The following is a 15,821-nucleotide window of genomic DNA, read 5'->3' on the forward strand; positions in this document are numbered from 1 at the left end:
TAAATAATTGCTGGAATCAAGTGGAAGCTTTGAAGAGGGCCCTTTAAAAGTAGTATATCTAATAGGGAAACTTGATTGCGCCTCAGTGGTGTGTGGCGCTCGGGGCTGCTTTTAGGATGAAACCCTGGGCTGCACCTTGAATGTGGCTTTGCATTCATGATTGGCCATTTTTATCAAATGATTTCCGTGATCTACTTGCATGTTTTGATGATCCTGTTTACTTTGGGTGGTATAGTATATACAGAGAGAGAGAGAGAGAGAGAGAGAGTGTCTATAGCTGATGGTTTGAAGTGGGGTGATCTTAAATCTGCAGATTTCAGGACAGCAGACAAGCCATGTCCCAGCCCCAGGTCTTCTTCATTCCTGCAGAGCTGTCTGGAGTGGGGTGTGTTTCCACTCCTTGCACACTCTCCAAGTGCACCCGAGGCTCCCTGGGCAGAACGGGTGCCTGCGGGCACCCACAGGTGGAAGGCCCAACAGAAATCCAGGCTGCCAACTTAACAACAGGTTTGTTTGGTCAGTACAATTAAAATGGGTGCAGGGCATTCTTCTCATTAATTTCTGAACTGGTCAAGAAACAGAAATTTCCCTGGGATTATTCTAATTTGTACTCAGAGCCAGCTTGGTTTGAAAAATAGGGCGTGGGGTGGAGGAATGGAGTGGGCGGGGGGGGGGCTGGGGGTACAGATGAACTTCTAATTTTCCAGACCGATCAATCGTTAATCCTTCTCCTTAATTACTTTTTCTTTAACTTTGTGATGTGGAATTTAGTGCTCGCGAAGAGAAAAGAACTGAGGGCTGTGAAATAAAGCAGGCTTTATCAATAGGTGATGGGCACTGCAGGCGGCCTCAAAGCGCGTCTGAAAGGGCTCCCTTTGCCTGCAGAGAGAGGGTAATTTGATCTCCTTCATTTTCCTTGCTGGCACTTATTCTGGGCAAGAATGGCAGGCTGTATTCAAATGGTACTTTAAGAAACATATCTTCAAACTTTGTTTTGCTTAAAATCAGATCATCTTTGTTTAACTAGCACATTAGTCTTCTCACAGGACAGAAACATTGAGATGGCGAAATAGGACCAGTTTTTCCAGGCAAAACTAATGATACAGAATGGCTAGTGATGCTCAACAGAAAAAAAAAAATCACAGTCCTAATCCCCGTAGGAGAAATATTAATTTGGCTTTCTCATTAGGCAGAGAACTGAATATGAGAAGCCCTGGAGCGGTTTTCTGTCTCTTGTTCCAACCATTTTGGGGGCAGGGGATTCGGGGAAATCCCCGAGTGCTGGGGCCAGACAGACTTGAGTGTGACTCCTGGCCACTTCTTACCAGCTGTGCAGCCCTGTGGCTTTGGGGAGGTTTCTTTGCATCTTGGAGCCTCGACTGCAGGATAGGGATGCTGTTCCCTACACCACAGAGGACGCATGAAGAATAAATGAGAGGAGATGGTGGTGATGAGCAGAGACTTTGGTGTCAACAGACCCAGGAGCAAATCCTGCCTTTGCTACTTACTACCTCTCTAAGCCGGTTTCATTTTCCACAAAAGGAGAAGCCACTTGTACTAAACCTTTTGTGAGGATCCGGTAACTTAATGTATGAAACGCGCTAGGCTTAATACATGGTGCTTTGCAAACAGTAAATGATAGCTGTTGTTATTATTATTTTGTTAACAACCTATGTAAAGTGTTTGGCACTAAAACGTTGTTCTCCCTTCCCTCAGCTGCCAAAGTCCGTACTTACATTCAAACTTAATGTTTCGCAAATTTTCTGGAAGATCGTGGAGAGCCACTTTTAGCCACTCGTCCAGCTGCTTGGCAAACTTTCGGATCACCTGAGTTAAGCTAGAAAGAGAAATGATCCATTTTAAGTGCCTTTGTGGTTGCCCAGTCCTCCTGATAGGCCCGGACAGGGTTTGGTTTCCTCTGGTCGTGTTTTGGCTTCACCAGTGTCACTCGGAGCCGCAACCTCAGGTGCGGGGCAGGTGGCCCCAGCCCCACAGAGCACTGGTGGGTCTGATGGCGCACGCATAGAATGTGCTTCTGGTGCCCACAATGGTCGCCGGGGGACATGGTGCCCGGACTCTGAGCAAAACGGTGCAGACAGTGGGCGGTGGGCCCCCTGAGAGCACTGTTTTGCTGACAGTCTCGCCCAAGCGCCGCCCACCCAGCGCGGCTCAGGCTGCCCCTGAGAACTGGGGAGCGGCAGCCTGACTTTGCACTGACAAACATCCCTGACCTTGAAACCACATCTGATTTGGAGAGTCAAGGCCTGTTCTTGGGAAGGGGGTGAAGCAACACAGCTCTCCTCCCCCACCACCTTCCCAGAGTCCAGGGCCAACCCCTTGTCATCCCCTCCTGCCTCCTCAGGAACCCTTCACCCCCTGCACTGACAACTGCTTCTCCAGGATATCCCGCCTCTTCCTCTCACCACGCATGCCCCGCCTTGAAAATAAACCCTCTTATTTCTTCATACTCTGTCTTCAGCGTACCACCCTCTGTCTTCCACTTCACAGACATCCTTCTTCAGGCAGTCCACGGCTTCAGTCACCATCCATACTTACTCTCACAGCTCTGGAGTGGAGCTCTCCAGAACTCCAGACCAGCCACACACAGGTCCCCTCCATTTAAGTGTCCCAAAGGCACACCAACCTCAACACGTCCAAACTGAACTCCCCACTTCTCTGTCAGACTGTTTTCTTTTCTTAGGTTCTCTCTTTCATTGGGAACTCTACTTTTCATAAAGGTTTTAACTTTTTCATTATGAAAACGTTTAAATATACCCCAAGATAGAACAGTGTAATAAACCTCCAAGGATCTGTGGCCCAGCTTCAATAACCAGCAACATTTTGCCAGTTCAATTTCTCACATGCCACTCTTGCTTTTCTGGAATGCTGTGAGCAAATTCAAGATGTATCATTTCAAAAACTCCACATGCGTTTCTAATATGCCCTTAAATATGTATGTATGTACACACACATTTAAAATCCCCATGCCATTCGTATACCTACACAATGAACAGCAATTCCTATTATCTAAAGCCCAGTTGGTACTCAAATTTCTCTATTTCTCTAGAGATATCTCTTAGTTTCTTTGAATCAGGATCCAACCAAGGTCTATACACTGTGCAAACACACTGCTTTGTTCTACTCCTGAAGATTTTTAAAAAATCCTGTTTCATGCATTGGCTTGTTAGCAACATCATGCTATTTGTTCCTTGTCATGTCCTGCACTCGACTTGGTCCATGTCTTCCTTGTGGTGCCATTTAACCCGTTCATCTATCCTGCATACTTCTTATAAACTGGCACTTAGGTCTAAAGAGGGGATCAAATTAAGTTACCATTTTTAATTTATTTTTTTGTACATTTATTTATTTTTGAGAGACAGAGAGAAAGCACAAGTTGGGGAGGAGCAGAGAGAGAATGAGACATAGAATCCGAAGCAGGCTCCAGGCTCTGAGCTGTCAGCACGGAGCCTGACACAGGGCTCGAACTCACAAACCATGAGATTGTGACCTCAGCGTGAGTCAGATGCTTAACTGACTGAGCCACCCAGGCACCCCTACAATTTTTTTTTTGAGACACGAAAACTTCATAGGTGGCCCTGTGCTGCCCACTGCATCACACCATGAGACTTATAATGGCTGGTTGTTCCTCTTTTAGTGTATCTAGTTTTGAGACTTAGTCTCTCTTCCCTGTTCTCCAAGTTGCCTCTCAATGTCATCCAGTTTTCCCCTTTTCTCTCTACTTCCATCTATCCTCACCTCTCACCTGGGCCACTGCAGCAGCTTCTACAACAGTCAGTACACGAGCCTACCCTGCTCTGCTCACCTTCCCACCTCGACCCCATCTTCCACATTGTGAGAGAGACTTCTCTAAAACACTTGCAATTTTTGTCTGTTTCACCTTCTGGTTAAACATAGCCCCCTACCCCCCCACCCCCACCCCACATGCTTTCACATTCTTTTTTGTTTGTTTGATTAGTTTTGAAAGAGTGCAAGCAGGGGAGGGGCACAGAGAGAGGAAGAGAGAATCCCAAGCAAGGTCCACAGCAGCAGCAGCATTGAGTCCAATGCGGGGCTCAAACTCATGACCTGACCCGAAGCCAAGAGTCAGACACTTAACTGACTGAGCCACTCAGGTGCCCCTCACATTATTCTTTGGATAAAAACCCAAATCCTCACTGTGATCCCCAAGGTTTTCCTTTCCAGCTTCACCTTAAATTTTCTCTCTTTGTCTACATTTCAGCCCCACTTGCCTCCATCCTGTTATTTTCAACACCTCAGGGCCTTTGACCTGGGTGTCCTTCCATTCCAAGAGCATTCCATCCTTCCTCACCTACTCAACTCCTCCTCAGGAAAACCTTCTCTGAGGCCCTCTAAGCTAAATCAGAGTCCCTGGTTACTCCCCTTGAAGGATCCTGCGGTTGTGGCAGTTGGTAACAATACACTAATTGGTGCGATTATCTGGATAATGTCCATCTTTCCCACTAGACTGCATCCTCCAGCAGAGAGAGCAGGGACTGTGTCTATTTCGCTTATCACTGTCTGTTCAGCAATTGGCATAGTGCCTGACACCGAGTAGGCACAGAAGAGGTGTTTGTTAAATGAAATGAATGAGTCAATGGCCCCCAATCCCCAGCTGGGCAGACCTTAGATATATTCCCCACAGGACCCTATCCACACTGTCCCCACCTTTATTTCTGTGACTTCAGCTCCTCCCACTCCGCCCTGCCCCACCTCACCAGCTTACTCAGTTCCCACAGCACCAGCCCCCTTCCTTTCCCTCAACCTGGAAAGCTCCTGCCCCAGACTGCAGCCTGCTCCCTCCCTCCCTTAACTTCAAAGGCTGGTTCAAGTGTCGACCACAGGGTTTGAAACTGCCAGTCTCCCCACACTCCCAGCTCTACCAACTATTTCAACACTCTTAAACCTGCCATGTGTTTTGAAAAGAGCAGTTGGCTCCTGGGATGAAAACTGAGTATAGAAAGGCAAGGACAGAGCAGGGAGAGCTATTCGAAAACTATAGCAATAATCCAGGCAAGAGGGTGACCTGGATGAGGGCGGTAACTGTGGAAATAATGCAATAGAGTCTGATTAAATTGTTTTGAAGGCAGAGCCAGCCAGGATGCCCTGGTAGGTGGATACAGGTGTATGAGGAAAGACTGTTGCCAAGGATGCCTTCATGAAAGCGAAGTGGTATATGCACCCCCCTGTGCCTAGCAGAGTGCCTGATACCCAGGAGGTGCTTAATACACGTTGACTACTGAGTGAACCAAAAGTACTGCACTTATAATAAAGCCAAAGTTCAAAGCCACTGTCAGTGATCAGCGCATTGGATCCCACTTCTAACTGAGAAGACTTCTCAGAACATCTGGCCACTCTTGACAGAGGTGAACTTTAGGTTAAGTGTCTGATCATCCTATGGCTGCTGGACCATCAAAGAGGGTGGCGTGCCATTCTCCGCCCGTGGCCCCTTTCGCAGGAGACACTGCCTGCGGCTGGAGAAGAGGAGCTGGCCTTTGCGCGGGGCCCGCTTCCCGCGTCTCCTTCCTCCGCCTCACTCCCGAGGCTGGCACTCCGAGGGTCGCCCTGCTCCTCTAGTGTCGCCCCTTTTGTGCAGGTGGCTCCCACATCTATAACTGCAGCTTCAGCCCTTCGCCTGCATCTGAATCCCACACTTGTAACTCTGAACGGCCTCCAGCCGTGATGCTGGCACAACAGCATCTGGGCTACTAGCGGCTGCCGTGTAACGGGTGCAGTGTGCCAAGTGCTAAACATTTCACACATATTTCCTACTTAATCCTCACATCCACCCTACGAAGCAGGTACTACTGTTAGCCCCAGCAGAGAGGGGAGAAATCGAGGCTCACAGAAGTTATTTTATCTGTCCAGGGAGATGCAACAAGTGTGTGGACACACCAAGACTGAAGCTCAGAGGTGTCTGGCTCCAAAGCTCTAGTATCTCAGTCTTCTCTTTGCTTCTCTGATATCTCATCTTCCCTGCCTGGTCCAGCACCCCTAAACACACCCCCCCACACACACACACAACACACACACACAACACACACTTCCTTACCTCTGCTAAACCAACCATTACTAACAACCACTAAGCCAGGATCACCTGGGAGGTCATAAGAGGTGAAAAGCCCAAGTTTGAGAAAGATCTACATTTCTTATAGATAAAGAACATATCAGGGCACCCGGGTGGCTCAGTTGGTTAAGCGTATGACTTTGACTCAGGTCATGATCTTACAGCTCATGAGTTTGGGCCCCACATCGGGCTTTGTGCTGACAGCTCAGAGCCTGGAGCCTGCTTTGGATTCTGTGTCTCCTTCTCTATCTGCCCCTCCCCCACATGCTGACTCTGACTCTCTCTCTCAAAAATAAACACACATTAAAATTTTTTAAAAACAGAGCATACAGTTCATGGTTATCTCTATATTATCACTTGTTCACCTGAATTTCAATATGCTTTACTGATAGAAGAAGGTAAGGGGTGGGTCTGAGCTAGTCAGCTAGTGAGAACTTCTAGAGTCAATTCTCACTTCTACCCTGGCCACACACAGGACTGGGCATACAGAAGGCACTCAAACAGGTTTCAGGGGTGAATGAATCCTTAAAATTGTGAAAAATCAGCTGTCTGAGGAAGTCTGTTCTTTTGAATAAGTTCTTCTTCCTGATTTAATGGGAAAGGCATTGGATTTATAAGCCAAAGGTCACTTTGGGAACTAGTTAACAATGTAATTAAAAAAAAAAAAAAGGTATCTCCTGGCAGACTGGAAGCTCAGTGAAGGCAAGGAGCATGCTTATCTCCTTTAACACATTCAGGACGCAGCACAGTGTCCAGCATGTCGTAGTCACCAACAGACATTGTTTAATGAAGAATGAATAGTTGACTCATGGTTGTTTCATTTATTTGCAGGTGACTAAAGTCATTTCAGTTACTAAAGTGACTAAAGGGATTTCAGCTCTTAAGCTCCCATTTTCACATCTATAAAAACAAGCCAATTATAGAGAAGGAGGCAGGGGTTAGCATTTCATTAGCACCCCACAAAATGCTTTCTAACAAACTACAGATGCCCTTCATGTGTGTAACACCTATTAAGCAGTCTAGAAATATGTGAACGGTTTATATAACAGTGAGTATACTTCGACCCCCTCCCCTCCTGGCAGTACCTTCTCACGATGGACTGAAGGTACACATTTGGCCACTATCTAGTTCACTTGAACAATGCACAAGAAAGAATAACTCAAAGCATAAAGGGGTCTTCCTCTCTCTCTCCCCCCATATTTTATATATATAATTTTTACAATCCTACGCATATTTTAAAGTCATATATGCATATACACATGATTATAAAAATAATCCAGTCTTAACTAGAACAGCAGAAAAATGCAAAAAAGCATGAGACTAAAACCTGACTATAATCTCACTGGAAGGTAATTTTGGCTCCTATCTAGGTATGTGTCTATTCCACCTAGAATATGGAAAATAAAAAAAGCAACACTCCCACCATAACAAGAGAAAGCCAGATAATCCACAGAATCCTAACTTTTCTTGAACCCGCCAGACAGCTGGTGGAATACACAGTAAGACAGGCAGCTCCACAGAGAGAAGGACTTTGGAACTGGTTCCTCTGTGTCTGAGGGAGGAAAGCAGGATCTCTAGGTAAAAAAGAATTCAGTTCAATTTTTAAGACAAACTGCTAAAGGCCAAGTGTGAGCTAGCATGAGAGCACAGAACTCTGGAAACCACAGATGCAAAGGAAGTTTACATCTATCTGTTCACAAGATCTTCCCCACAGGCCTCACCAGGGGCTCATGAGGAATCCCTGAGAATGGAGGAAGCCTATCTCTGGGATGCCTGCTTAGAGGAGGGGAGCAACCACTGCTGCAGGGGAAGCGTGAAGTCCTAGCAAGCCAGCGGTCCCTCCTCTATGGAACAAAAGCCTCAAGTGGCCAGGGGAAGGACAGAGACACTAGTGACTGTGGGTGTAGAAAGAGACCCAAGGGAAGTAAAAAGAGAAAGCTCTCTAACCTTGGTAGAAACCATCATGGGCTCAGACTGTTAGAGATTTCTCTCTGGGGCAGGATAGGATCACAGAGAATGTCTGGCTCTTAGAGCCAACAACATAGTGCTTGCTGGGGACTAAAACCAGGACAGCAGGGAAACCCCCCTCCCACCTCCATTCCAGCCCCAAACAGGCCAATAAGGGTAGGAGAGGTACACATGGAGGGCCTACAGCTGAGGATGAGGACCCATTCCCACCCCCCAACAACAAACTTTCAACCTAAGTAAGCACAGAGTACCCAGAAGAATCCACTGAAGGTACCCACAGCAACAACAAAACCCAAACCCAATCAACTCCTAAATAAGCTGATTCAACTCCTTACATCAAGAGCTAGGAGAGGAAAAGGCACGTTTATTTCCAGGCATAAAAACTATTTACTTCATTCAGTCTCTCCTCTTCTAAGCACTGTTTGGAAGTCAATAAAAAATTATAAGACACACAGAAAATTAATAAAAAGAATCTACTATGACTGAATGGATTAAAAAAAAAAAAAGACCCATCTATACACTGCCTATAAGAGACTCAGTTGAGACCTTATAGGCACATACAAACTGAAAGTGAAGGAATGCAAAAAGATATTCCATGCAAATGAGAGTGGAAAAAAAGAAAAATAAAATAAGGTACCAATACTTATATCAGAAAAAAAGACTTTACTTTAAAGACTGTAACAAGAGACAAGGACGTTACATAATGATAAAGGAATCAATTCAATACGAAGATAAAATAATTGTAAATATCTATGCACCCAACACAGAAGCACCTAAATACATAAAGCAAATATTAACAGACATAAAAGGAGAAAATGACAATAGTAGGGGACTTTAACATCCCATTTACATCAATGGAGAGATCATCCAGGCAAAAAATCAATAAGGAAACAGTGGCTTTGAATAATACATTAGACAAGTTGGACTTAACAGATATATTCAAAACATTCCATCTAAAACCAGCAGAACACATATTCTTTCCAAGTGCACAGGGAACATTCTCCAGGACAGATCACAGGTTAGGTCACAAAACAAGTCTCAATAAATTTAATATTTAAATCATATTAAGCATCTTTTCTGATCACGAAATTATGAAACTAGAAATCAATTACAAGAAAAAAACCTGAAAAAACCACAAACACAAGGAAGCTAAACACAATACTACTAAACAACCAATGAGCCAATGAAGAAATCAAAGAGGGAACTAGAAAAAAAAACATGGAGATAAATGAAACCGAAAATACAATGGTCCAAAATCTTTGGGATACAGCAAAGCAGTTCTAAGAGGAAAGTTCTACCTCAAGAAACAAAAAAATCTCAAACAATTAACCTTTATGTTTAAAGAAACTAGAAAAAGAATAGTGAAAGCCCAAAGTGAGTAGAAGGAAGGAAGGAATAAAGATCAGACTTGAAATAAATGAAACAGAAACTTATAACACAATAGATCAATAAAACAAAGAGGTGCTTTTTAAAAAAGATAAACAAAAATGAGAAACTTTTAGCCAGACTCAGCAAGAAAAAAGATAAAGGACTCAAGAAAATCAGAAATGAAAGAAGAAAAATAACAACTGACACATCATAGAACAACAAATGATTATGAGAAACTATTACAAAAAAATTATACAACAACAAATTGGACAACCTAGAAGAAATGGATAAGTTCCTAGAAATATATACAATATTCCCAAACTGGATCAGGAAGAAACAGAAAATTTAAACAGACTGATTACTAGTAATGAAATTTATCAGTAATAAAAAAAAAAAACAAAACCTCCCAGTAAACATTAAGTTCAAAGACAGCTTCACAGGTGAATTTTACAATCATTTAAAGAGAGTTAATATTTACTATTCTCAAACTTTCCAAAAAATAGAAAAGAAAGGAAAGCTTCCAAATTTATTCTACAAGGCCAGTATTACCCTTATACCAAAACCACAGACACTGCCACAAAAGAAAACTACAGGCCAGTATCTTTGAGGAACACAAATGCAAAAATCCTCAACAAAATATTAGCAAACTATATTCAACAATACATCAAAAGCATCATTCACCATGATCAAAGAGGATTTATTGCCAAGATGCAAGGGTGGTTCCATATACACAAATCAAAGTGATACATCACATTAACAAAATGAAGGATAAAAATGATATGAACATCTGAACAGATGCAGAAAAAGCATTTGACAAAATTCAACATTCATTCATAGTAAAAAGAACTCTCAACAAAGTAGGTTTGGACGAAACATACATTAACATAATAAGGGCCATATGACCAATCCAAAGCTAACATCATGCTCAATAGTGAAAAACTGAAAGCTTTTCCTCTAAGATCAGGAACAAGATAAGGATGTTCACTCTCACTAACTTTATTCAACAAAGTACAGGAAATCCTAGCCATAGCAATCAGACAAGAGGGGGGAAAAAGGCATCCAAATTGTAAAGTAGAAGTTAAACTGTCCCTATTTGCAGATGACATGATACTACATACAGAAAACCCTAAAGATTCCACCATAAAACTTAGAATAAATGAATTCAGTAAAGTTATAGGACACAAAATCAATATACAGATATCTGTTGCATTTCTATACATTAATAATGAAGTAGCAGAAAAAGAAACTAAGAAAACAATCCCATTTACAACTGCACCGAAAAGAATAAACTACCTAGGAACAAACTTAACCAAGGAAGTGAAAGACCTGTACTCTGAAAACTATGATGAAAGACAATGATGAAAGAAACAGAACATAATATAAACAAATATAAAGAAATACATGCTCATGGGCTAGAAGAATTAGTATTGTTTTTAAAATGTCTATACTACCCAAAGCAATCTATAGATTCAGTGCAATGTCTTATGAAAAGCCCAATAGAAATCTTCAGAGAACTCAAACAAATAATCCTAAAATTTGCATAGAAACACAAAAGATCCCAAATAGCCAAAGCAATCTTGAGAAAGAAGAACAAAGCTGGAGATACCACAATTCCAGATGTTAAGATATATTACACAAAGCTAAAGTAATCAAAACAGTAAGATACCGGCACAAAACAGACATATAGATCAATGGAACAGGATGGAGAGTTGGAAATAAACCCACACTCATATGGTCAATCTATCTATGACAGAGGAGGCAAGAATATATAATGGGTAAAACACAGTTTTTTAAAAAATGGTGCTGGGAATACAAGACAGCTACATGCAAAAGAATGAAACTGGACCACTTTTTTACTACATACACTCAAAAATAAACTCAAAATGGATTAAAGACCTAAATATGAGACCTAAACTACTACTAAAAGAAAACCTAGGTAGTAATCTCTTAGACATTGACCTTATCAATACGTTTATGGGTATGTCTCCTCAGGCAAGGGAAACAAAAGCAAAAATAAACTATTGAGACCACACCAAAATAAAAAGCTTCTGCACAGCAAAGGAAACCATCAACAAAACAAAAAGGCAACTTACTTAGTGGAGGAAGATATTTGCAAATGATATATCCAATAAGGGGTTAATATCCAAAATATATGAAGAACACATCCAACTCAACACCAAAAAGCAGATAATCCAATTAAAAATAAGCAGAGGGCCTGAACAGACATTTTTCAAAGGAAATATACAGATGGCAACAGATAGAAGAAAAGATGTCAACATCACTAATCATCAAGGAAACGCAAATCAAAACCACGATGAGATATTACCTCATACCAGTCACAATGGCTAGTATCAAAAAGGTAAAAAATAAAAAGTGTTGAAGATATGTAGCAAAAGGAACCTTCTGCACTGTTGGTGGGAGTATAAATTAATGCAACCACTGTGGAAAGCAGCATGGAGGTTCCATGGAAAATTACAAATAGAAGTACCATACAATTCAGTAAAAAAAATTCCACTGCTGGGTGTTTACCCAAAATGAAAACACTAATTCTATGTTCACTGCAGCATATTTACATTAGCCAAGATATGGAAGCAACCCAAGTGTCCATCAATAAATAAACAAATAAAGAAGATGTGTTATATATACACAATGGAGTATTGCTTAGCCATAAAAAAGAATGAGATTTGGCCAATTGCAACAAAATGCATGACCCTAGAGAATATTATGTTAGGTGAAATAGGTCAGACAGTAAAAGACAAATACTGTATGATTTCACTTATACGTGGAATCTAAAAAAGAAAACAAACATAAAAAAACAGAAACAGATTCATAAATACAGAGAACAAATTGGTGGTTGCTAGAGGGGAGTGGCATGGGGAGGGTGGGCAAAATAGGTGAAGGGAATTAACACATACAAACTTCCAGTTATAAAGCAAGTAAGTCACAGGGGCGAACAGCACTGCATAAGGAATATAGTCCATATTATAATAATGTTGTATAGTGACAGATGGTAACTACACCTACTGTGGTGAGCACTGAATAATGTAGAGCACTGTCCAATCACTGTGTTATATGCCTGAAACTAATATAACATTGTATGTCAACTATACTCGAATAATAAAAATTTTAAAAAGAAAAGGAATCCACTCTCAAGAGATAAAGCCATCAAGAGAACCTGACTATCAAACAGGGAATTTAAAATAAGTATCATTGGGGTAGCTGGGTGGTTCAGACAGTTGAGCATCTGACTTCAGTTCACGTCATGATCTCAAGGTTCGTGACTTCGAATCCTACATCAGGCTTTCTGCTGTCATCACAGAGTCCGCTTCAGATCCTCTGAACCTCTCTCTCTCTCTGCCCCTCCCCCCACTCTCTATCAAAACTAAACACTAATTTTTTAATAAAATAACTATGATTAATATGTTAAAGGTTTCCTTGGAAAGGTTAAACAGTAAGTATGAACAGATGAGGACAGAAATAAAAAAAGCCATCAAATGAAATGTTACAAAATAAGAACAAAATACGGCAACACAGGTAAAGAATGCCTTCAACAATCTCATTAGTAAAGTCGATATATGCTAGACAAAAAATCAGTGAGCCCGAAGAGAGGCCAATAAAAATGAATCTAACAAAGACACAAAACGAGTGAAAAAAACAGAACATCCAAGACAGTTGTGCGACAGCGTCAAATGATCTGATATGTATGTAACTGAAATCACGGAAGGAGAAAGGAGAGAAAACACAGGTCAGAAGATAATGGCAGGGAGTTTTCCAAAAATAATAATGAAGCATATCAAAGTACACAGATCCAGGGGCGCCTGGGTGGCTTGGTTGGTTGGGCGTCCAACTTTCGCTTGGGTCATGGTCTCGCGGTTCGTGGGTTCAGGCCGCGTCGGGCTCTGTGCTGACTGCCAGCTCGGAGCCTGGAGCCTGTTTCAGTCTGTGACTCCCTCTCTCTCTGACCCTCCCCTGCTCACACTGTCTCTCTCTCTCTCTCTCCTGGAGGTGAATAAAACATTAAAAAAAAAAAAAAGTACACAGATCCAAGAAGCTCAGGAAATCTCAAGCAGGGTTAACTAGACACATCATATTCAAACAGCTACAACCAAAGGTAGAGAAAATCTCAAAGGAAGCCAGAGGAGAAAACACATATTGTATGCAAAGCAGAAAAGACGTACACAGATAAACATGCGAGCCAGAAAACGACAGGTTGAAATCTTTAAAGTGCTGAGCACAAAACCAAACAGAAAATGTGTGAATCCAGAACACCACACCCACTGAAAGCATCTTTCAAAAATGAAAGAGAAATAACAACTTTTTCAGACCAGCCAAAGCTGAGATGGTTCATTAGCACCAAACCTGCAGTTCTAGACACAATTCTTCAGGCAGGAGGATATGATAACGTGATCAAACACAGAAACCAGGATTTTATATAAAGAAATGAGGCTCAGAAATCACTAGGTTGACAGTAAATGTAAAAGATTGTTTTCTGAATCTTTAATCACTCCAAAGGTAAATTATCTAAAGCAAAAACTGTAACACCAGTGGATGCAGAGCATCTATAAAACCAAAATGTGTGACAGCAACAGCTTAAAAAATGAGAGAATGGACTGGGAGTAGACTGTTGTAAGGTCCCTGCAGTCTGTGAGGCGCAGGATGACATTATCTGAAGGCAGGCTGTGAATAACAGAGATCTATACACCCAGAGGCTCCCACTAAAACAATTTATAAAAGAGGTATAAGAAACAGTTAAATTCTAGGATAAAATACAATGATTTAAAAAAGGAACCTAAAACTAGGCACACAAAGAGGGAAAAAAGGATAAAAACTAAAGGAACTACTAGAAAACAACTCATGAGATGGAAAATTTTTATCAACTATATCATTAATAACATTAAATACAATTTTCACATTAAATCTGAAGGTCTAGACACAGCAACTAAATCCGGAAATTGTCAGACGGGGTGAAAAAGAAGAGCTCACTATACACTGGCTACATAAGATCTACTCTAAATATGAAGACACAGAGTAACAGGGTGGAAAAAGATATACCATGCAAACACTGAATGATAAGTGATTGCCAGGGGATGGCAGTGGGAATAAGAGGGGTATGAGAAAAGGGTTTTTGTTTTTGTTTTTGTTTTTTTTTTTACATTTATTTTTTGAGAGACAGAGAAAGCATGAGTGGGGAAGGGGCAAAGAGAGAGGAAGACACAAAATCCACACACAGCCCCAGGCTCTATGCTGTCAACACAGAGCCCGATGTGGGGCTCGAACCCACGAACTGTGAGATCATGACTGGAGCCGAAGTTGGATGCTTAACTGACTGAACCACCCAGGCTCCCCTGAGAAAAGTTTTTAAAGCGATGAAACTATTCTATGTTTCAGTCGTACAGTTGACCCTTGAACATGATTGTGAACTATGTGAACACACTTACACATGAATTAATTTTCAATACATACAGTAAACTTGTTTTCTCTTTCTTATGATTTTCTTTTTTTTAAGTTTATTTATTTATTTTGAGAGACAGCCACAGCACAAGTTGGGGGGGCGAGAGAGAGAGAAGGAGAGAGAGAGAGAGAGAGAGAGAGAGAGAGAGAGAGAATCCCAAGCAGGCTCCATGCTGCCATCACAGAGCCTAGTGCAGGGCTCAAACCCACAAAGCTGCCAGATCATGACCTGAGCTGAAACCAAGAGTCAGAGGCTTAACCAACTGAGTTACCCAAGTGCCCCTTTCTTATGATTTTCTTAACAGCATTTTCTTCTCTATGGCTTAATTTGTTGTAAGAATATAGTATTTAATACACGAAACAGACAAAAATATGTGTTAATTGCTTGTTTGTATTACTGGTAAGGCCTCTGGTCAGCAGTAGACTATTAGTACTTAAGCTTCAGAAATGTCAAAAAGTTATATGCAAATTTTTGACTGCACGGGAGTTTGGCACCTCTAATCCCTGTTTTGTTCAAAGGTCAGCTGTATACACTAAAAATGGTGAATGTTACTATATACATAAGTATACTCCAAATAAACCTCAATTTCAAAAATAAAATTAAATAAACAGCTATAAACATATAGATAATAATATAAAATGAAATGATGGAAGAACAAAAGTATCTATTGTATCAATAAGTGTAATTTTTTCTCTTCTAGTAAGAGAAAAAAATCTGATTGAATTATAAAGCAAAGTCTAAATGGTTCTGCATATAAGCAAGTTATAAGGGTTAAAAATAAAAAGATGGGCAAATGTATTTGGGACAGATGTAAACAAAGAGAAAATAGAGGTAATGATGTTAATATCATAGAAGCTAAATTCTTGGCCAAAAAAAAATTTCAGTTAGCCTTGATAACGCCAAGAGTGCAATGTTCAATGAAGATGTTACAGTTCATAATGAAGGTAT

The 15,821-nt window shown here is 41.3% G+C and overlaps 1 protein-coding gene across 2 annotated transcripts in view; it reads right to left on the reverse strand.

Moving 5' to 3' along the window:
* RFX4 (regulatory factor X4) overlaps positions 1-15,821 on the reverse strand; it is an 80,244-nt gene that overhangs the window by 48,743 nt on the left and 15,680 nt on the right. For both annotated transcript variants that reach the window (XM_039230450.1, XM_039230451.1), the window contains exon 5: positions 1,737-1,837. In XM_039230450.1, the coding sequence (XP_039086381.1) occupies positions 1,737-1,837 (101 nt within the window). The remainder of the gene's footprint in view (positions 1-1,736; positions 1,838-15,821) is intronic.

This window comes from Hyaena hyaena, unplaced genomic scaffold (genome assembly GCF_003009895.1).
Source record: "Hyaena hyaena isolate Hyena2069 unplaced genomic scaffold, ASM300989v1 scaffold_46, whole genome shotgun sequence".
In the NCBI taxonomy this organism is placed as follows: domain Eukaryota; kingdom Metazoa; phylum Chordata; class Mammalia; order Carnivora; family Hyaenidae; genus Hyaena; species Hyaena hyaena.